At 36.9% G+C, this 24,014-nt stretch overlaps 1 protein-coding gene across 1 annotated transcript in view; it reads left to right on the top strand.

Annotated features, from left to right (window-relative positions):
• The first annotated feature begins 23,137 nt into the window (after positions 1-23,137).
• The window catches only part of LOC131075217 (NADH dehydrogenase [ubiquinone] 1 alpha subcomplex subunit 9, mitochondrial), a 47,433-nt gene continuing 46,556 nt past the window's right edge, over positions 23,138-24,014 (top strand). Inside the window, exons 1-2 of the mRNA XM_058012049.2 lie at positions 23,138-23,358; positions 23,690-23,807. Of these exons, the coding sequence (XP_057868032.1) occupies positions 23,702-23,807 (106 nt within the window). The 5' untranslated portion in view covers positions 23,138-23,358; positions 23,690-23,701. The remainder of the gene's footprint in view (positions 23,359-23,689; positions 23,808-24,014) is intronic.

Raw genomic sequence — 24,014 nt, 5'->3', positions numbered from 1 at the left:
CTAATGCAAAATCCAAGTATGCTTCCAAACACACCATTGCACCTCCCCATCATTCCGCAAAATAATTTATCACCATCCCCCCTCCTCCATCATATAAATCTAGAACAACCATCCATCTTCCTCCTTCATCCTCTAAATCTATTTTGGGTCCCTATATCCCAAAATCTACCTTCATATATCCTCCACATGCTAAATCCATTTTGGGCCCTTATATCCCAAAATCCCATCCTCCATCTTTTCCTACTCATTCCTCCATACACAAATCCACTATCTCCATCACCCACCATAAATATCCTATTCCTTTCATTCCCAGTCAGGATCAACAAGGGCACGTGTCCTCACATTCCATCCAACATCCTACCTCCATCACTTCACCCATATTCCCTCCATCTCCTACACCCTCGCACACTCCTTCCAAGGCTACTAGCAGAAATTTGGATGCCAAATCAAAAATGCATAAAGCTAAACATTCACAAAAATATAAAGGTGACCATGTCCACTCAAAAAGACATGTTCCAAAAGTGCAAAAGTTGATTAAAAAAAATGCAATGAATCCCAAAGGCCGCAAAGGCCCACTAAAGCAAAAGCAGAGATAATGTGTATTCCAAAGAAAAAGGAAACAAAGCAAAAAGAAGCAATGCATCCAAAAGAAAAAACCTGCAATGACATCCAAAATTGCTAGTCCACTAGCTAAACATTCTCCCCCTCCATCTCCTAAATCTATTTTGGGTCCATACGTCCCAAAGCTACCTATCATAATGCCTCCATCATATTCACATGCTACATCCATCTCTCCTCCACTCATCTCACATCCTTCACAACATGTGCCAATGTTGGTCCTAACAACATCCCCCAATCACACTCACTTTTCCTCATTTCATCCAAACACTTTCCACTACTATATCCCTAACACCACATATATCACCCATCAAAGTCATCTAATCCAAGCCTTTGCATAATATGTTTAGTTCCAATAAAGTTGTACCAACATCAAGTGATCACTCCAAATGGGCTCCCATTACCTTGATATAGAACTTGATGTTGGAGTCCTCCATCCATATCCCTTATCACCTATCCTCACAATCCATTTATCCTTGTCTATCTGCATCCACAAATTTCCTCCCAAAAATCAACAAAATCCAAAAAAATAAAATAAAATCGTCCAATGGTGAAAACTTGGCAAACAGGGACCTTGGACAAGTACCATGATGAAAACCTAGTAAACATGTGTCATGCATAATTTTCCTCATCCTTTTGCTCTCCATGTTTGGGGGTAAGTTCTTCTATCCATCTAGCCATTTCATCCTTTGTTTCCATCTGCCTACCATACCCATTATATCTTACCCAATTCACTTCCTTCATCCTCCCTTGGATCTTAAAAGAAAGAAAAGTCCCCCACATATACATGCTTTGGACACCTCTTGGCCTCCATGTCCCTATTAAGTCGGTCATTCATTCATCCTTCCTATCCTCCTGTCAGACATCTTATCATATCCTTTCATCCACCAATCTTTATCTCCTAGTTCCTCTATCCCTTCACTCATAACTTGATCCATCCACCAATCCTCACTTCCCAGTTCGTCCATATCTTATCTTGTTAATTCATCCACCAATCTTTGGGCCTCTTAGTTCCTCCATCCCTTCATCCCTCACCCTTTCATCTCCCAACCACTTCCATAATGCTTCCATCTCCATCTTTTTCATCTTATCCTTCATCCTTTCATCCCTCCTCTCATATCATTTCATCTACCTCTTTCATCTCTTATCATTGGTATCTAGCTCTTGGCTACCTCCCATCTGCATTTCCATCACATCCACATCTTTTCAATGAAGTACCCATATTCCCTCGATCTACATGCTCCTCACAATCCATCATCTCATGCAAATCCTATCTATCTTCCTCAGTTATCTGATACCATCCATCTAATCATCCAATCGCATCCTTGGTCTTGTTCTCGAGCCTTGATCGCATTCTTCTCATCATCATCGGGATGTATCCTTCCCGATCATCATCATTAATTTCCTATCGCTTTTCCTCTTGACTAAGGCAAAATCATGCATGTATCAATGTCTTCTTCCATCATCCATATCTCTTGTGCATCTCGTATATAGGTGTCATTGTACATAGGCATCTGTCGGTCCCGTCCTTCGAGATCATATCCTGTCGACTCACTCTTCAACAATCATCCTTGAGCATCTTTGTCATCATGATCGTATCAAATACCTTTTGTCATCCCATGATCAATATTTTATCCTAGTGTTGTTCTGAGATGTATCCTTCTCACCAACACCCATCATTTGTCTATGCAAGATGTATCCTTCCTTAAATGATACATCATCGAATCCTCATCAAATCAATCATCCTTTTGGAAAAATATATTTGGAGCCCTCGTGTTGGCTTTGATTCTTTTTTTAATCTTTGTTTATCTTTTTAAGCTTATGAGGGCTTTGTTTCCTCTTGGTCGCCATGATATTTAATATCATGGTGCGCTAGGAATAACAAGGGTTGGGATGTGATCTTGTTGCTTTTGGTTTTGCTTGGCATGTCTTTTGGATGTGTCCCTTGTTGTACCCTCATGAGGTCTCTGTCATCTCATGTTACATTGGGGCATATCTTCTGCTTGGGATTCTTCTAGCACTGTTGCCTGCAGGGTCTCTGTAACTCTATGTGGTGCTAGATTAGATTATGTGTCTATTTATATTTGTCAGTCCATGGATTGGTTGTAAAATTCCACCCTGGTTCCTTATACCTCGATGACTCACAGACATTGCTAAATCAAATAAGTGCTCACTACATGGCATCTAGTTTTGCAAGTGCTCGTGCTCCATGATCGTTTCATCCCCATATCCATTGCATCTCCTTTTGCATTTACTCCTTCCCTTCCTTGTTGGGATGTGCACACATTCCCTTGCCAGCAACAGCTTGTCAGTCCTTTTGCCTTTCCTTTTCCCAGCCCCCCATTTGCTTTTTTGGTGGCTTGGTTTCCCTTCTTTGTTGAATAGGTGTTTTTTTGTTGGCATGTCTAGCAGACGCTTTTATGGGATAGCATCTCCCCACAAGAACTCTCTTTGCTTCCATGCTCCTTTCTTTTTTCTTCCTTTTTTTCCCTTATTTTCTTTCAGTCATTGGGTCCTTCACTCGCGGGGTTGTGCCCCCTCGCTGGCAAAGCTATGCCCCCGCTTGTACCCTACACGAGCGGGGTTGCGCCTTGCATTTGCAAACGACATCCTCACTCCGACTGGGCTATTTTCTATGGGCCTCCTTTTTTCCCCTCGGTTTCTTCCCTTTAGATCCTCGTTTTACTCAAAGTAGGATTTTTTTTTTCAAAATTAATGAGGAATTCTTCGAGCCTCCTTTTGAGTTTTCATTTTCACCGACTGGTTCAGTTTTTCATCCTCTTTCTTTCCGTTGGTTGGAGCAAGGTCTTTTTCAAGGATCGTCTGGGCCCCTTTTTTCTCGTGTACCCTCTTAAGGGGACACCCCTTTCCTCGTCCTCCATTCTCAGTCGAGCTTGGGGCATCTTTTTTGCTTCCTCTCTCTCAGGTGTTTTATATTTCTTAGCACCAATGCTATTTTAGCGCCACCATGAAGAGGGGAAAAATGTAGATAGCTAAATTTGACTAATTAATTTAATCAAATTTAAACCCCTTTCCTCTAATTAATTAATTTCCCTATTTTGTTCTTTTAATTAATTAACCCCTTTTCCTCCAATTAATTAATTCTTAATTAATTAATCCCCAAATCCTATTCCTCTAATTAGTTAATGTCCCTTTTCCCCCTTTTGATTAGTTAATTTAATTAATCAATGCCCCTTCTTTCTCAATCCCATGAATTAATTAAATCAAATAATTTAATTAATTCTCTATCCCATTTGAGCACATGGCTCCTAACCATAATCACCCCACCCCCTTGCCCCATCTAACCTAACCCTTGTCATAATCAACCCTAACCTAGTCATCCTCCAAACCTCCCAACCAACCCTATCTATCCTAACCTCCTCCAACCCCATCCTATCCCTCCTAACCTCCATGTGTGCATATTCTAACCTCTTTTCCCCCTTTTTGGGAAAAATATCCTATTTTAGGTGGCTTTGTCCAAAATGGACATGTGTCCTTAGGGACACATGTCACTCCTTCCCCTCTAGTTGAGTCACTTGTCCCCTTTGAGGACAAGTGTCTCCTCTTCACACCCCCTCTCCTTCCTCTCATCTTCTATATAAAATCTTCATTTCCTATGCAAAGCATCCACTTCCTATTGGCATTCTTGATGATGATGTTGTGCTTGTCATTGATGGACACACACTTGCTTTGAGATCACCTTTTGTATGAATGAGTTATGCTCAACTGGTATTTGTTCCAACCGGTATTAGGTATTATATTCTTTAGACTATCGGTGTTTTGCAGAAAGTGTTTACCGATCTCAAGCGGTATGAAGACCTTAAGCGGTTTGAGGATCTCAAGCGGAATGAAGGAACCAAAGCAGCAGTTATCATTTTCCCAGTCTTCATTTTTGACAAACCGGTAATCGGTAAAATATGTGAATCAGTAACTGGTAAAATGTTTGAACCGGTATTTTTGTGATGAGTTACCATCCACCGACATTTTGGCGGTGATTCCGTGTTGTGTTACCAAATGTGTCTAGATGCAATGAACCTAGGAACTTGCAATGTAATCTTATTAGACCAACATGAAATCAGATTCCTTTTTAAGGACATCATGTCTAGGGTTTTAAGAGTAGTTAGGGTTTAAGGTGATTGATGAGGTTTTTGTATGTGCGATCATAGTAGAGAAGGTCAAGTCTATGTGAAGTAACAGAGTGTAGATATACTGAAGACTGAAGTAATGCTGAAATGCATTAACAATGAGCTATCATGGATCTAACCAAGCAAACTGTGCTATTTGATAGATCTATCACTTGTTGATTACTCACATCTTCGACAAGTTTGAAACCCTTAACCAGGTAGGCCTGGCAAAGCCTTTGTAAATCCTCTAACAAGGTGGTTCACAATTATGGATTTGAAATTCTCTCACAAGGTAGTCTTTAATCAGACTTATCTCCTAACAGAGATTGAGATTCCTAACAAAATATGTTCTGGTGAAGAACATTGTATGACCTTAACCGGTCTGGTTCCTATTCTGCAAATAGTTACTTGTGAGTCTTGGCTCATCGTGGTTTTTCCCATTTGGGTTTCCACGTCAAAACCTCTTACGTTATGGTGATTGTGCTCTTGTGGGTGAATGTCTTATTTATTGTTTGGTTTGCATTTGTTTTAACCGGTCTGCTAGTAAATTTGTTTTACCTATTGACTGCTAAACTGCTTAAGTGTTTAAGTTCAGTATTTTTTGGTATACTAATTCACCCCCCCTCTTAGTATTCATCATTTCCTTCACTTGCATCGTTACTCTAGCAAAACCACTACTCATCCTCATTATCATTTTCATAATCCCTCATATTTGCATCCATGGAGCATAATTGAACATACATTGATGTCATGAGCACACATCAAATCCTGGAATAATTGAATCAAAGCAAGGATGTTGGTTTGTATTGCTTGTCATTTGTGTTCTTCATTTTGATTTTAACATTCTTGTCTTGAAGTGTTGAGTTTAATGGCTTGTTTGGTTGTTTTCTTCGTTATTTCAATCGTTTAGTTTAGCACGCACATTTTTCATCGCACAAAATGTTGTTAATTTCATAGCATAAATTGATTCAAAACTCTAAAATTTGTCGCCTTCTCCAAAGACACAAAATGAGAATCTATGGCATTCAACATACTTTTGAGCTTACCAGAGGGAGAATCATATGTGTTGGGTTTAAATGATGGCAAAATTTTCTCAAATACCTGCGCTACCAAAGTTATCAACTCTTTATCTGTGGTGTACGACTTAAGTAAGTCCTCACTGGATTTTTCTCATGCAAGAGTTCCTAGTTTTAATGCTTGAATCAGAGATAGTGAACTAAGTTCAATAGGCCCTTGAGTGAAATCATCTGAATTGGTGACAACCTGTTTTCCTTTATCAGCGACAATGTCTCTTGCCACTGTCACTAGAGCCTAATCATCATTCTCTTCTCCTTTCTCCTCCTTTGCACTTGCATCTTTACCATAATCTTTGTCCTTTTCAGCATCAACTGAATCCTCAAAAACCTCTTCTGAAACAACTTCTATTACCAGAGGGTCCCGCTTAACTTCACTGGAGTCATCAACCTTAGTATAATCATCTGCAACTGCTGCATGCACATTGGTCTGATTTATCGGAATGGATTTCTTAGAAGATTGATCTTTTCACACATCAGGAATGACTACATGCACTTCCAGAATGGATGTATTTTGTGTCTTCTCTTTCGGTTGAGTGTCATTATGTGTCGAATTTACATCATACCTTTGTTCTATCAAAAATTGTCTCGGAATTGCTTCAGTCTCTTTGGTCACTTCATCTATTTTACCGAGCATAATTTTATTGATTCTCTTCTTTCTTCAAAATATTTCCTTAGCAATCTTAAGTAGTCTAACAACTTTAGCTTTAGAAATGACAAAGGATAAATTTTCTTATACATACTCTTTTATTCTTTCATCCTTTAAGCTAGTTGTATGCCTCCTTTCATCCAAAATGTCATATAGGCTCTTGGGTATCATGGATAATAATTCTAGTAATGCTTTACTATAAACAACCATATACTGTACAATTACTTCTTCTATAGCTCTTTGATCTTTATCATAAAAAAATTTCATAATTTACAAGCACATTCTTCAAATTACATTCCTTAAGCACTTCATCAATAATTTCATTCAAAGTCATTGGGGGCACAACATCATAAGTACATTCAACTCTATCAAATTTCAGAGCTTCGTCCAATTTATATTTTTGCTTCTTGCTCGCCTTGGCTCTACCAAATGGCTCAACTTCATCTCTTGGTTTCTTTGACGGTTGGGCTGCACTGAATTGAGGCTTTCTCGCTATCATAGCATAGGTAGCTGTCTTCTTTACCTCTTTTACCAACTCATTAGATTTTGTCTCTTCATTCTCAACAATGGGTGCAACATATTCTCTTTGTGACTTCTTCTTCCTCTTCTCTACTCTATCGATTGACTTGGCTTGCGGCTTGGGTAGAGGGATAGGCTTCTGAGCACCAGAGGTAGGTGAAGACTGGTCTTGGATTGCTTGGGGGTAGTGGAGACTAGTTTTGTCTTTTTTAGGCTTTACCATGCCCTCCTCCTTTAGTATGTTATGCTCCCTAGCCCTTTGCACAACTTCTTTTGATATTCCCATTTGTTCTACAAGCTCCTCAACTTCTTTTCTGACTTTCCTCTTCCTTATCAACTCAGTGAATTTCTTGTACAAGTCCAAGTCTTTCTCTTTGTAAGTACTAAACCTTTCCTCCTTCTCATCTACCGGTTTACTCAACAAGTGTTGAGCATATGCATCAAGTGTGTTTCCATCCACCTCATACCCCATGAGCATGATCGAAATAGTTCTTGGTTCATCTGCCTCCATGTGACATTGATCTTTGTCTACCATGAAGCAAATTATATTCTGATATTTTTCAACAATATCCTTTGGGATCCCCTCTTTGCTTTACATCATAGCCTGAAATGATTTGAAGTAACCCCATAATATATATTTCTAAGCTATAGTATCACCCAATCCTTGCAAACCTTCCTTGATTTGGATTGCCATTAGTTTATCATAAGCCCATTGAACTTTTACTATACCAGGGATTTCATTCAGAAAGTAAAGTACTAAATAGACAATCAGATAACCAAATATGAAAACATGTTTCTTATCTTGATTTATCTTTTGCAGATTGCTCATTAGCTCACTGAGAAGTACTCCACACATATCATATATTTTATCTTCCTTAAGCATCCGATAAGCTGCAAATATTGCAGGACCGGATATTGAATTTTGTTTGCTAGATTGGTATACCTTGTATCATGTCACCATTGAGGAAAATATCACATCATGCTCTATGATATCACTTATTGTCGTTGACCGGTTATCATGCAAGGATTTGGTAACCTATGTTATTGTTATCTTCTTGACATGTCTCAGACGGGGGATCTCACTAGTTGCACTCAAATAGGTTACCACTTGAATGGCTTGCTCCATTATTTTGTGAGGTCTATCCAGCCATATAAACTCATCATGGATTCAACTTGAGATATACCTGCCTCGTTCGGGTTCATCGAACACCAGAAAGTGAACAAACTAGATAAAACCCTTGTCTTGCAATAACTTGAATTCTGGCTTCAAATTTCACATGCCATCCATCATATGCTTAGTGTATAGTGATAGGATATCCGCATTCCCAAGCTCTTTGATATTACAGTGAATGTATGCCCTAATATCTTCATTGTGCAAAACACCATACGGGACAGAGGAAAAAGCTCCTTCTAGATAGTCTTCAACTTATTTGAATCGATGTTTCTTGAACATTGGCCTTGCCCTTTTAGTAATCTCAACTACCAATGGAGTTGCAACACTAGATGTAGATGCCATATCGAAATTAGGGTATGAAAAACAACTCGAATACAGATAAATACCTATTCAAATTCAATCAGATGCTATGAATCACTTCAAGCTCTATTCTCGTTGCTCAATCTCATTCTCGTTGCTCTTCTGCTCTTTTTCTTTGTTCACATGTGAAGAATGAATGATAGAATGCCTTTTTATCCACTGAAAATATAACTTTAAGTTGTAATAAATGTACAAACTTAAAGGCTTTTCGAATACCCTGCATCTTCAAGAATTCATCACTGGATACTCAGATAGGCATCAAATCTTTCAGATATCAATTGCACAACTAATCTCAATCATCTGCAACCATCTTCTATCGGTTACAGATATTCAAAAGGGGGGTTTTAAGGATCTACATGAAAGGCTTCCCCCTGAGGCCAAAGTGCCTTAGTTACTGGATGAGGTTTCAACATCGAAATCAAGTGTGGAGCCATTCTAAACATTTGAAGCTTCCTTCTTAACCCACATCTTCTTATGTTTCTCTCTGAATTCTTCAACCTTTTATTTGCCCTTTTCATCTGATCTTTTCTTATCTATTGAAGCATTCTTTCTCACATTCTTTCCTCTATAATATTTTGTAATATGACCAGATTTGTTACATGCATAGAAAACAATATTTCCTTGCATAGGCCTGAAGTTCATTTGATTTGGTCTCATCTTGCATTGGTTAGAAATATATCCAAACATTCCACAAGCATAACATCTCTTGTTTTGAAAATTATTCATCATTGTTCTGTACATGTTTGACTTATGACCAAAGTTGTTACATATGAAATATTGAGCGACAAAGGTAGGCCCATCATTCATCATCCTATTTCTGCATTGACTTTCTATATGACTGAATTTACCACAAACAAAATATTTACCATTGAATTTATAGGCATTAGGCTATCTTATCAAAGGTTTCTTGTTCTTATGATGATTACTTTGTCCAGAACAGGAGGATTCTCCTTTCTCGTATCCAAGTCCTCGCATGTCTTTCCCATGTCTCTGACTTTCTAACATCTCATCTAGTCGAGCTGAGCTAGCTTTGAATTTTTCTTTGTACTCATTAGCGATGGAAAGCTCATCTCTCAGAATTATGATTTGCATTTCAAGTTCTGGTCAATCATTCTTGCATTTCACCAATTCAAGTTTCAATTGATCATTCTCAATGCTCAACCTGCAACATTCATCAGATATATCTTTTAATGACTGAGTCGGATTTACTTCATTCTTCTTCTTGCCTTCAATCTCCTTTGTTAGCTTCATCACAATGGATTGCATCTCATTCTTCAGGACTACATTCTCTCTAGCAAGCTTCTCACATTCATCTGTCTTGTCTTGTAGGGCTTGATTATCAATGCATTGTTCTTCTTTCTCCTTGAGTTTATCCATTAGTTCCTTTCTCTTCTTTCTTGGTGTGTTCACTTGTTCTTTTAGAGATTCAATGAAATTTTTAGCTACTTCTAGACTTCTCCTTAAGCTACTCTTCTCTTTCATAGTTAAATCAAGATCTTCAAGTGCCACAATGAGTTCCTTCTGAGTCCATTGATTCAATCTTCCAGATCATCCTCAAGATGTTAGGCTTCTTCTGAGGAACTAATCTCTCATACAAATTTTTGGAATCAATGAACACTGAGAGAGGGGGGGGGGGGGGGTGAATCAATGTTCTGCAATTTACAAACTTATTAAATTGATTCTTAAACCAATGGATGCATAAGAATGAAAATAAAGTACAAAAACATAAAGCAATCAACCACAACACCATAATACCAAGATTTTTTACGTGGAAACTTGAAAAGGAAAAAACCACGGTGGAATTTGAACCCACAATATTATTATACTATGGCCAGGAGTATGATAATATTACATAAGGGGAATGCACTTGCATTTAGGCACATTGCCTAGAGCTCACTGCTCAAATACAAAAAGAGAGCTACAACCCGAAGGAAGGCTCACTGCCTTACAAGTGACTAGAAATGATTATAATAATGAATGAACTAAATAATGGAATTTATATATGCCAAATAGCAGTTCTGCATAGGCTCAATTTGACTTCTGCAACTGTTTTGTCTTTTTGCTCTATTTTCTTGCTCTGACATGTACTAGAGCACCAAAATCTTCAGTCAGATTCACCAACCTTTGCAAATTAACCCATACAAACTTCTCACACTCTTCTACACACACAAAATACTCAACCAAATTGGTCTTATATACCAACATCACCAAAATAAATCATTTCCCATGTTGGCTTCCAAAAACTGCATAACATGCAACATGAAATGTGTAACCAATAAGTCGGCTCAATTTGTCCACAAATCCATATGCAGACCTAAACAATATGATATCAAGCTTCACACAAGTCGGCTCAATCTCCTATAACACGAAATCAATCATCGAAATCATCCCAAGGATTCTGCATCACATGTTACACCCAAATAGCTCTGTTCTAACTAAATTAAGAAATACTAGACCTTCAATATCGCTCACGAATCAACACCAAATATCGAGATCACAAAATAAGTTGCCTTGAACCTCAAATCATCTGCCTTTATCACCGCAACAAAAATTACACAACCAAAATCAAGATATGCACACTGCATTCATGCTCTACTAGTTACTATATTCCACCTCCTAGACTTATGTCTCATGAACAATATGACTTTCGGTAAATCAAATCTATATACACCAAATATTATTTTTGAATTGAGTTGCCATCAATGATAACTCCTAAGCATTCCTCATGCATCAATCTTCACTGGTACAATGTCTATTGCCAACACATCCATGGATATGAATAACTCGCAACGAAACCCATTTCACCGACAAATTCCTATCTTGAAAAATCATGCGATTTCTCTCAGACCATAACTGCAAAATAATGAGGCAAGGACCAATATCCCATGCAACATGAACAAAGGGAGTCTTAGTCAAAGGCCTGCCAAGACTTTTCCATAAATCCACAAGAGATATGACATAAATACAAGCATGCCTCCAATCCCCCCACCAGAGGTGTCAGATATTCCCAGCAAACAAACATTGGAAGAAAAGATGGGATGTTCTCTCCTCACAATTGTGACAAATAACACAAGATGAAGAACCATGAAACCCCCTATTACATGGATTTTCCTAGGTGAGGCATCTGTTCCACACCACTAACCACACAAAAAAGTTTCATTTAGGCCAAGACAATCTATTCCAAACCTACTTCCACCATTGGACATTCAACTTCCCAAAGGTCAACCTAACTAACTCAAAATATCTTGAAGCCACTGAGTATTTCCTTTTTAGGTTGGGGCCCCCAGCAAGAATATCCTCCCCTTTCAAAGAATTACAAAATCTTCTAGCCAAAATCCTAGCTAGAGCCTGTTTATCCTCCTCAAAACCTCTAGGGGGCCATTCATGTGGCTCTTTCCATCTAACCAACTCCCTCTGTCCCAAATTAACCGTAACCTTAAAGTCCTCAACTCTATTCCACCTAGCTTCAAGAAAAATATCACAAAGAGGTTGCAAATGCGAATATTGAGAGAAAATAGGAGGTAATCCATCCCAAGAATATTTCCAAAAAAGAGCTTCAAGACCTTTGTTACAAATCCAAAAAAGCCCATTCTTAACTAATTGAGCTCCCTGTTTAAGAGTATGCCAAATCATAGAACCATTTCCAACCAAATTATACCTTGAAACATCCCTACCATCCACTCCCCCAAGATACTCAACATTGACCCAAGCCTTATCCTGGTTAATTCACCATCTCCAAAAGAGCTCAACAAGAAGAGCTTGACCATTCATACTTGCAAGACGTAAGCCAAGCTCACCATCTTGCAAGGGTCTACAAACTGACTCTCACTTCACTAGACTCCATTTCAAGGAGAGAAAGTTACTTGCCCACTAGAATTTCCTGGAGAGAGCCTCAAAATCCTTAATAAAGCTACCATGAGTCGTCTGAACAAAACATCTATAAATAGGAAGAGCTTGAACCACCACCATTATAAGTGTCACTCTTTTAGTAGTTGAGAGCCAATGGTTACTCCAATGACTAACCTTGTGACAGAGCTTATCCAAAATATCCTACCAAAATCTCTTAGGAAGACGACGATCAAAGAAAGGAATTCCAAGGTAAATGACAGGAAGAGCTCCGACTTGAAACCTCAGTATCTTGGCAATCCTGGCCTGGATGAGAGCAAGAGTACTAAAGAAGAAGATAAAAGATTTATCCTCATTGATATTTTCCCTTGAATATTTTAAATAGATATCCAAATCTCTTCTAAAGTTGGTCGCCTCATTAATTATAGCAGCACCCATCAATACAACATCATCCACAAATTGTAGATGAGAGAAAAGAGGGGGGGCATGACCCCACTTCCATCCCTGAATCAACCCCTATCCAATGCAAGATTTAATAAATCTCCCCAAACCCTATGCTATTAAAAATAACAAATACAGGAAAAGGGGATCACGTGGATGAAGGCCTCTAGAGGCATGAAATAAATCAATGGGTTCACCATTGATAAGAACCACAAAGGAAGAGGAAGTAATACAACCCATCATCTAGTTGATCCAAGCAACTCTAAAACAAAATGCCACCAACACTTTTTGAAGGTAACTCTATTTTACTCTATCATAAACTTTAGCCATATCCAACTTAATGAACATAGCCTTCTCCTTAGAAACAACCACAGAGTGAATAGCTTCTGAAGCTATGATAATCCCATCTAAATTTAGTCTTCCAACAACAAAATTACCTTACTCTTTAGAAATCAATTTATCTAGCCGAGTCTTGAGTCTTTCCTCAATCAACTTCATGATAATTTTATAGATCACATTACACAAAGCAATAAGATGAAAGAATTGAAGAGAATTGGAGCATTCCTTTTCTGGAATGAGGTCAAGATACGTGGCATTCGTCGCCCTAAGCATTTTCTTATTTATGAAAGATTCTTGCACCACATTCTAAAGATCAAACTTAACAATTTCCCAAAACTCTTGATAAAATTCTACAAGAAACCCATCCAGACGAGGAGCTTTAACCTTCTTCATTCCAAACACCACCTTTTCAACTTCTAATAAAGAAATAAGTTTAAGCATGTCCTCATTCATTTCATCACTAACTATAGTGGGAATACTATATAGCACCAACCTTTACTCCTCCCTATTAGATTCGTAGTCTTTAGTAAACAAATTAGAAAAAAAGCTCAAGGCTTCCCAAGAAATTTCCCCATAAGAAGATAGAAGAGTTCCCTCAGAAGAAACGAGAGAAGTAATAGAGTTCTCCTGCCACGCACTGTATTGTGAAGAAATTTATGTTCCTATCACCTTCTTGAATCCACTCAACCCGTGACTTTTGTTTCCAATATATCTCTTCACAGAGTTCCCACTCCTCTAACTCTTTAACTACTACCAAACTCCTCTTTGTAGAGATCCTCTAATAAACCATGGTCCTTGATTCTATGGGTAATATAGTCAACTTTGTCTTGAACATCCCTTTTAGTTGAGAAGATATTACCAAAGTAGCTTCTATTCCATCTTTTGAGCCTATACTTAATGTATTGAAGCTACTTAAAAATTGAATACATTGCAGTACCAAAGGCAGGTTTCCTCTCAACCCACCAATCTAACATAAGATCCTGTAGGGAAGGGTCATGAAGCCACATCAACTAGAACTTAAACGAAGGATTCTTTAAAACTTGGAAAGTAGAAGCAGAAAGCTTGATTGGCTAGTGATCAAATCCTTTCCAATCTAATATTTCAAAGGAAGTAGTCCAAATATCCCCTAACCAATAGCAAGAAACAAAAAATTTGTCCAATCTCTCAATTATTGCCTCTCCCCCATATCTCCTATTGTTCCAAGTAAACAACCCATTGGAAGGTTTAACATCCACAACCCTCAAAAACTCAATATTGTTTCTCAAAAGGTCCACAAAAGGATCCAACCATAAATTGCCTCCACTCTTCTCCTCTGGGCTATAGATGGCATTGAAGTCTCTTGCCAACATCCAAGGAAAAAGAGGGGCAAGGGAACTTGAACATATATAATATGTGACCAAAGCAAAGTTTTTCCCACAAAATCAATTGGAGCATAAACATTGGTAAAAAGTATGTTCTCACAAGTCTCACAACTTGTAGCAAGCATAGAAATAGAAGATATGCTAATCAGCCACCAAATTGGTACAAGTTTTTGCGGGTCCCACATGCAATCTATACTGTTAGAGCTGCCTTGAGCCCCAATGCATTGACAATGACATTGGGCCCATATTTTTCAAGTATTTTTAAACATGTTATCAATACATAACTTAATTTCCTGAATAAAACAACATCAGGATAATTAGAAACAACCAACTCCCGAATAGCCTTTTGTCCAAGGATGCTATTCAACTCCGTAACATTCCATGAAAGAACAATCATTTTTGGGAGGAAGAAAAGTGAGAGTCAATGGTCTTCATAGTTATAGACTCCACCAATATCTCTCCAACTAGCTTCACCTTTTCTTGATCTTTCCTTCATTCGACATTAGGAGGCTTCTCCATAGCACCCTTTTTTAGAACCTTTTGTTGAATACCAAGCCCAAGAGGGATACCTTTGCTTATGTTGCCATCTTGTCTATCTTTCACCTCGTTTAACACAAGACTAGTGAGAGAAGGACTATCTTTCAAAACCAAGTCTCCACTTTTTCCTCGAACTTAAGAGTTACTCACAAGGATTTTTGTGTCCATTTGCATACCTAATCCTTCCTCCCCCTATCTCAACAAGGTCGCGTTCCATAGGTTGATTTGCAATAGCACCATCAAATTGGTCCAAATCATCTAGAGCATCAAACTTATTAAAAACCTCATCACTTTATCTATCATTAAAAGTCCTCTTTTTACCTCAACTCTTTTTGCGATTTCTGATTAGAATGATGCCTTCCTTATCCTCCACCATAGGAGCCTTCCCCTTATCCTGATTTGGGGGAGAACTAGTTTGCCCAAATTTATAGGAACCTGCAAATTTTGACTTGGGACATAGCCACTGCAAATGCCCACATTCATGACAAATATGATAGCAAAATGGCAATGTTTCATAATCAAGCCGTTGAATCCATGAGCTTGTCTCTAATCGAATTTCCATAGAATCGAGTAAAAGTTTATTAAGATCGATTTCAACACAAATGCGTGCATAGTTGATTATTTTCTTCTTCATAGTTTATTGCCAAGGGTCCACTGGTTTTCCAAGTTGCACAACAAAGATTAAAGATGTCATCTCTCCAAAATTCCAAAGGGAACCATGGGATTCTTATCCAAACCAAAACCTTTGATGGAATCTCCTTTGTAGGATTAAACCCAATATGCCATGGCTTAATGAATAAGCCAACCTGATTGTAGAAATAGGGTCCCCCTTCAAAAACCTTGTTTATGTTTGACACACATGAAAAATCACCATAAAATACCCATTGGCAGCTGAAAGCACCTCCATTTCTTGAGTCAAGCCCATGATTCAAGATTAGACAAAGAAAATTGAATCCCCTAAAACTTGTAGATCAAGGCGTGATTAGATAAATAACCAATGTCCTCCACAACAGTGTTTAGTTGGATCACCAAAACATGCCTAATATCACCCTTAGTCAAGCGCCCATTAACCTTTGATGTCCTAAAACCTCCAGATTGAGAATAATGTTCTCCCATGTCTAAACCAATTGAACCCAAAATAGGGTTCTCTTGCATGCATGAAGAAGGACTGCTTCTAATCACAAGATATCTTAAAGGCATGCTCGATTGTCCAAAAGAACCTCTATGGGCAACCATGCAGGCCACAACCCACAGAGAGCAAAGAACATAAACCAAACCCCAACTGAAATCACCAATACAAGCATAAAAACCCCAACCAAGCTCCACGCAATAACAAAAAGAACAAAAACCCCATCGAAAAGCCCCAAAAGCCAGGCACCACACCTCCCAACAATAGAAAGAACAACACCGATAAGAATTGGGGACCAAAGAAATGAAAAGAAGGGCTTCCAGCCCCCATGTAGCCCATGAACTCCTTGCAAACGTCTCAACTCCACCCTGCACACTCACTGCAAACTACACCATGGTTAGGGTACCAATTTATTATACTCAATATTTATTGTATTATATATTTTTTAGAAAAATTAGAGTATGTATATTATATGTTATTTTTGCAACTTCTCGTTATAGCAGTGAAGGTGTTATTTAATTTGTTATTATCATTTATATAATAATTACATAGAATAAAATTTAAAAATAGCATTTTAATTCCATACACAAAAAATAAGCTAAATATACTGCATATAATTCTATTCAAAAAAAGAAAAAAATAGAATTAAAAGCATGTTCAATCACTATTCTTTTTAAAAACTTTAATCACAAATTTTTTGGAGAGCTGGAAATAATTTTGATCCTGACTCTAACCTATCTCCAACTCACAAATTTAATTTTAAGCCTAAACCTAACGCTAACCCCAATTTAGTTTCTAAACATAACCTTGAACTTAATCTTAACCAAACCCTAACTCTAATCCTTACTAGCTAATAACAAAGAAGACATATACATGATCGAAGATCAAATCTATTTAGTGTAATCTATTTCATAAGTTAATTGTTCCTTATATTGTCAAAAAATTACAATTTAATGACGGATCACATAGGACTTATTAAGAGGATCTCAATTGTTGATTTATATTTACTATGTCATAGTATAAATTATTATCACTCTTTCTTTGATTTGTACCCTCCAATATATTAGTTAAGGTATATCTTACTATTGGTGTAACCATTGCACCTTCCTTTGGTGCAAGTGCTAGTTAGTAACAATTTTTCCTAGTTTTACATCGACACCGACATTCACTTCATCCCGACTAAGTCAGGATCCCGGTAATGTGTAGATCAAACCCGATAATGGATAGGACTTGACTAAGGAAATCTTTTGGTCCCGATTATGTCTTCATGGATTTTGGTGGTAACGTGTGATGGCCAACATGGTCATTAGATTTACGTTTGATTTTCATTATGTTTTGGCAGCTGACTTTTTTATATTTCTCATTGAATCCAACGTGATTGAGTTAGAAGGATATTTAAGAAGATAACCTAAGCGATAGATCAGTGATGGAATGTAGTGCAAATTTATGATTATGAATAATTCAGTGAGTATTTTGGTCGGCGATTGGAAGTGTCTGTGTAATCGGTAGCAGAACAAGGAAGAACAAAGCATTAGTGAACCGATATACAGAGAAGGATATTAGAGCATTCACCTGAACTTATCTAACATGGTCAGATGCAATTTATAAGTTATTTTTCATCTGTAAACACTTTGTAATACTTTTTAAGTCAGTGAGACTTCCTATTTTGTCTTTGAGCAGTGAGCTCTAGGCAGTTGGCCTTTCTGCATGTGCAGACCCTCTTATGCAATATTTGTATACCTTGATCAAATATATAGATATTGTGGGTATCATTTCCCTTTGTAGGGTTTTCCCCCCTTCAGTGTTTTTGGATTCCAACATGTCCACCCATAACTTGCTCCTATTCCATTTGATATCACCTTCACATAATCTGCAACCCTCCATCTAAAACTTTACTTCATGTTAGCAACATGATCTGCCACACCAACAACCTCCATGAGAAGTTTATGCCCTTCCCACAAATCACACAAAAAATGTGCACTTTTACCATCATTGATCCTCCATGTGAGGCAGTCTTAGATAATGAATCTGCTCTCCCATAAAAATTTCCATATTGTGGATCCACCTCAAACATTTTCAATAGCGAATATCCGCCTAGGATCTTCCTTGTCCAAGTAATTATTTTGAAATATCTTGTACCAAAGATGTTCGGGGCTTTTGTATATTTTCCAAGTTAATTGGGCTCTAAGAGCCAAATTTTGTGCTTTCATATGCCTCAATATAGTGCCCCCTCTGATTTTGTCTCATGAGCTATGTTCTAGTGAATTAGAAATAAAAAAATTTCCTCTTTGACCCTTCCCAAGGAAATTTCTTCAAGAAGTTCTCAATATTTGATTATTCTATATGTAGAATTTGATAGCATGACATGCCATAAGTAGGCACAACAGATATGTCAGATCAAATAATCATTATTTTTCTAGTCAATGTTAGCCATTAGCTCTTCCATGTTGATGTATTGTTTTTAAAATTCTCCACCATCTCTTCCCAAAGATTCAAATGACAAGTAAAAACAAAGATCAGAGTGCCAAGGTACTTGGTTGGAAGAGAGGAGACAATATAACAAAGAAAACTGATAATTTTTCTTTAGACTGACTTCTTAGTATTAAAGAAGAAAATCTCTAACTTATTTTTATTCATAGTACATGGGTTATGGGATCTATGTTTTAAATTGCTTTTATTCCTTTCCGATTCCCTTTGTCTCTTAATAGATCTTCCTGGTGCCCCTGCCATGATTATGAATAGTAAGGGAGAGATAGGGTTCCCTCGCCTTAGTCCATTTGTGGCCTCAAAGAATCCACGTAGGGACCCATTTACCAAGACAAAGTATCTAAAGGTTGATATGCAACAAGAGATCATATCCACACATTGCTTATTAAAACCAAATCAATACATGATTGTTTTTTGGAAGTTCCAATCAACACGATCGTAGGCCTTTTTCACATCTAATTTTATCCTCATTCCTAAAATTTGTTCTTTTAACATTGTGTGGATTGTTTCACAGGCAATTATAATGCTATGACTGATTTCTCTGCTAGACACAAAATTGTTCTGCTCCTTAGACACAATCATATCAAGAACAATTTTTAGGCGGTAAGTTAGAACCTTGGAATTTTTTTAATTACATTACACAATGAGATGGGTCTTTATTCACTAAAGTCATTACATTTTCCTTTCTTTGAGATGAGTGCATTAGCTGCATTATTGAGATCTTTTACAATTTTTTTCTTTACACTAAAACACTCCATGATTTTCTAGACCTTTGTGCCAATAAAGGACTTAGCAGAAAACCATCTGGCCCTGAGGATTTATCTGGATTTAATTAGAAAACTGCCAATTTGGCTTTGTCCTTAGAGATGGAAGCATTTAACATTTCATTTTTTGCATCAGTTGCAAGCATTGGAATGACACAATTGAGTAGGGTGCAGGAAGTGTCCATTGTCCAAGCCTCACTACATAGTAAATTTCAAAAGACAGTGATTGCCTCCTCCTCAATCTCCACCCAACTAGTCACTAAGGTATTGTGCTCTTTTTTAACTTCCTTTATTCCGTTTCACACTCTTCTAGCTTTAGTAGCAACATGGAAGAATTTGGCATTAGAGTCCCCAAATTGCAACCAAACTTCCTTGACCTTATCCCTCCACTAAATCTCCTCTCAGGTCAAAATAACTTGGTGTACTTATTTAATCAAACTTCCTCCTCATATTCTTTCTTATACATTCCATTGACAATCACCTTACTATTTAAAGTCTCCAAGTATTTTTCAATTCTTTCCTTCTCTATAAAAATATTTTTCAATACCTTCTTATTCCAAATTTTTAATTCACCTTTTAGATATTGTACTTATTTCACAAATTTAAAGCTAGTTTTCCCTACCACCCTACATTCACCCCACCATGCTTCAATGTTTTTATTAATGCTTCTTCATGCCATCACATGCTTTCAATTTTGAAGGGACAACATCTTGGTTTCACTTTCGCCTTGATTTCATGGGATATCAAAGAGTGGTTTGACACTACCAAGGGAAGGATCTTTGTTTGCACTCCTAATGCACCATTTAGCTAGTTGAATGAAATCGGGAAATGATCGAGGCTCTCTGAGATGTTTGTAGATCCAATGTGCTTTTTGGTCCATGTGAATGCGCCATTTGTTGTTTCATAATCAATCACCACCGTGTCCTTAATGGAGTCTCTAAAATATTGCATTAATTTATTTATTTCACCAAAGCCTCCACTCTTTTCTCTTAGATTCAATATTGTGTTAAAATCACCCCCAAAAATACATGGAGTCATTTATATCTTTTATTTTTCTTTTGAATTCCTTCCATGTTGTCAACTTGTCCTCCATATTTATAGGACCATAAACATTAAACAAGGTGAATTGTAAGTTTGAGTTAAACCAATCAACCTCACACATCATCCAATTAGGACATGTTTCAATATATTTTATCAAAACTCTATTATCTTTCCACTTTACCCATAGACCCCTAGTAGTGTCACTTGCCTCTTGAAAGAACTCAAACCATTTCCTATGGTATTTGAAAAACTTTGAAGCTTCATTATCGTTGATCTTTGTTTCTTGTAGTAGCAAAATGCCAACTTGTATCTTCTCTAAATGATGCTTCACTAAGTGTCTTTTGTCAAGGGTGTTTAAGCCCCAACATTACATGTTAGGGAGTTCATTTTTGTCCAAGTGAGGCATCCCCTCTCTTGGATTCGATCATAAATTTATTAATACTGATAAATCCCTTCTCAACTACTTCTTCCTCTCTTTTTTGCTTTTAAGATTTTCTCCCCTTTCCCTTCTTAGGTTTTGATTTGTCCAATGCGCTTGATGTTGACTAGATAATGCACCATTGATCAAGAATATTAATGCCATCTTGATCAGTTTTCCCCCAACTATTGGAGTCTTCTTCCTCTGACAAGATGCTATTGGTTTCTACCATCTTACACTTTTCTTCATTGTTTGGCCTTCTATTATTGCTCTGTTCATTCATCTGAATACCATTTGGCATAATTTTGTTTGAATACATGTAATCTTTGGTGGTAAAGTGACACATTTATCATCCCTCTAGACTGTAGATTCCTTCTCCTTGCATTCTATAGATTTGTTTTTGTCTTCGATGATCATATTTTCTTGTGAGGGATCCATGCTTACTTTAGGATTTTTATTCCACGGTATTATCACCTTTCTTTGCTTGGACACCCATTTTTTTAATTGTTTTTTTTGTCTATTTTTGCATTCTTTTTTTTATGATCCTTGCAACGACATCATGTACAAAATATTTTTTTCTCTTCAATTTCCAATTGTTGGATCTAGTGATCCCCTTTCGCACAAAGACATATTTCCTTGGGGATCTCTTTGATTTTTGTGATCAACAATCAGGTGTACAAGTATGAATCCCCTTCAATGATGCCAACATCTATATCCACCAAAGTACCAAAGGATTTTCCGATCTTCTCTAAGTAGTCCTCCAACCAGTACTCGAGAGGGAGATTGTAGAGGCGAATCTAGAGTGGTTTATCATAAGGATGGAAATTGGTTGGATTAAATTTAGGGTACCATTTCTATATGTAAGTGGGCAATCTCCCATCATCCATAATCCTCCATGTAGAACCTTCTCCCTTTCTTTCGAAGAAACAAAAACAACAATAAAACCCTTTAGGCATAAATTTAATGATTTCCCAAATTCTCTAATTTCCTTGACCCAAACCCTAAATTTTTCTCTACCTAATTTTGGTCCAATAAAGCGGCATATAATTGCCAAATCTTTTAATAATCCATCATTGTCTAAAGCTCCCGTTGAAATATCGATTATTTGAAGCCCGTTGTGATCACACTCCCCACATAACTTTTTATTTTCCAAATTTTCATCTTCGCGAGTCTCCTACAAATACAAATGTACATTCTATTCATTTAATTTTTGCTTTCCCATTTTTTGTATTTCAAAGGTCTCACAATACTTGATTGTTAGTTGGTAACTAAATTTTTTGTATCAAAATCTACATAAAACATGTTAGTTTTTGAAAAAAAACAGATTAGGTAAATCTAAAAATTCAAATGAAATCCTATTTGATAAAGAAAGAAAAAACAAATTCTAAAAATTGTAGAGGAGAAGTGATAATTCAGATTAAAGCCGCCTCAGAGAATGTTGTATATATTCATTGCTTTTGCGTTTGTCTAACTAGATTGGACAAAAGAGCAGATCTTGCATGAATACGAATCAACAAAACAACACTATTTGATTTTTTTAGCTATAATATGTTTTTGGGCCCTTTTTCACAAAATGTGTCAATATGAAATTATGCAGTGATAAGTGGTGCACTCTTGTATTAAGTTTGATTCCTTCCCTAGTCCTAATTCATCCTCATTTATTCTCAATTACATGCACTACCATATATTTGACCTTATCATTGTCTTATTTACACTTATTTCAATATGTTTGTCTCATTGTTAGGCTACATTTTTATGTATGTAACTCTTACCCTTTTCTATTAGCTATTGGGAGCTAGCTTGTAAATGCTTACATGATTTGTTATTATGTCATAGTATTTAAATTCATTTATTTGCATATTTTAAGAAATTTGACAATTATCTTAGACCATCCATCTTGCAAGAAGCATTCATTATAGAAACACTTTAATTTGAAACACAAATAAAAACGCATTTATATGATGATTTACATCTAGACCACTTACATACTCTTTACTAGCATTTACTTAAAGTTGCATAAATAATTTTACAAAATGGTTGATTGAAGAGAACTTAATTTTTGCAACGTAACTTTTTAAAGACATTTCTCATTACTCGTCCTTACCTGAAAACAAATAATAAAGAATCGTAGCCAATCAATTTGTAGAAAAATAATAATAAACACTTCAAAAATATAAATTTTTAGATAATGGCAAGTCAATTCTACACTGCATCCACATCGCTATTGTGAATTTTTTTTCCCCAGGTTTAATCGAAAGGTTCCTCGCAAACATATAGGTAATGTTGGTAGAAATATTTAAAAAAAAAAAAACACAAACCATTCCCAGCAGTTGGAAATAAGAAACAAACAGAATTTAAAACCAACCAGGGAAACTGCACAAATTGCTTTGAATAGGTACGGTGAGATAACAATCTATACTTCGAATCCAGAACATATACCTGCACCTTGCAAAGGATTTGGCCCTGCATTTTTGCAAGGTAGGTTTTCCATAGTTTTTCTTATTTTAATTCTCAATGATTTTGTAAAACCCGTTTGATTTTTATTATTCGACGGGAGACTTGTTACACTTTCTCAGGATTTACTCAGCAGCCATATTTCATTCAAACAAGCATTACAATATCAACAATGTGCGAATTCATTTCTCAACTTAATTATTCATTTCTTTTTGGGGCAGAAATAGAACTTCTAAAATTTATTTCTTCTTTTATTGGGTTTAAATGCGACGTTTCGGGGATATAGAAGGTTTTCATGGAACATTTATGGGTTCGGCGATAATTATTTGCAATGGTTTTCAATTGTAAATGGCAGGAGATCGGCAAAATGCAGGTTGCTGCGAGGCGGGCCGCTCAATTGCGTTCACTCTCGGATAGCTCAGCTACTCTGGGATTGCGATATGCTTATTTCTTGCAGGCAGCTAGTTCTCCTGGTAAGAAGAAATTCGTTGCTTTACAATAAGTTCTAGGTCACGAAGGTTTCTGATTCCCAAAAATTGAAATACATAACGATGCTCCTGTGAAATATCAAATGTATAAAGATTTAGGTGGCTCTGTGGAAGGGAACTTTAAGCTTGCGTATTTGGATTTTCACGATTCTGATATGTATTTATTATAAATTGGCATCGTGGTCTAACCTT

The sequence above is a fragment of the Cryptomeria japonica genome, chromosome 11 (assembly GCF_030272615.1).
Source record: "Cryptomeria japonica chromosome 11, Sugi_1.0, whole genome shotgun sequence".
NCBI classification, from domain to species: Eukaryota; Viridiplantae; Streptophyta; class Pinopsida; order Cupressales; family Cupressaceae; genus Cryptomeria; species Cryptomeria japonica.
The sequence above is the reverse complement of the archived record's forward strand: the minus strand, read 5'-3'. Positions and strand labels throughout refer to the sequence as shown.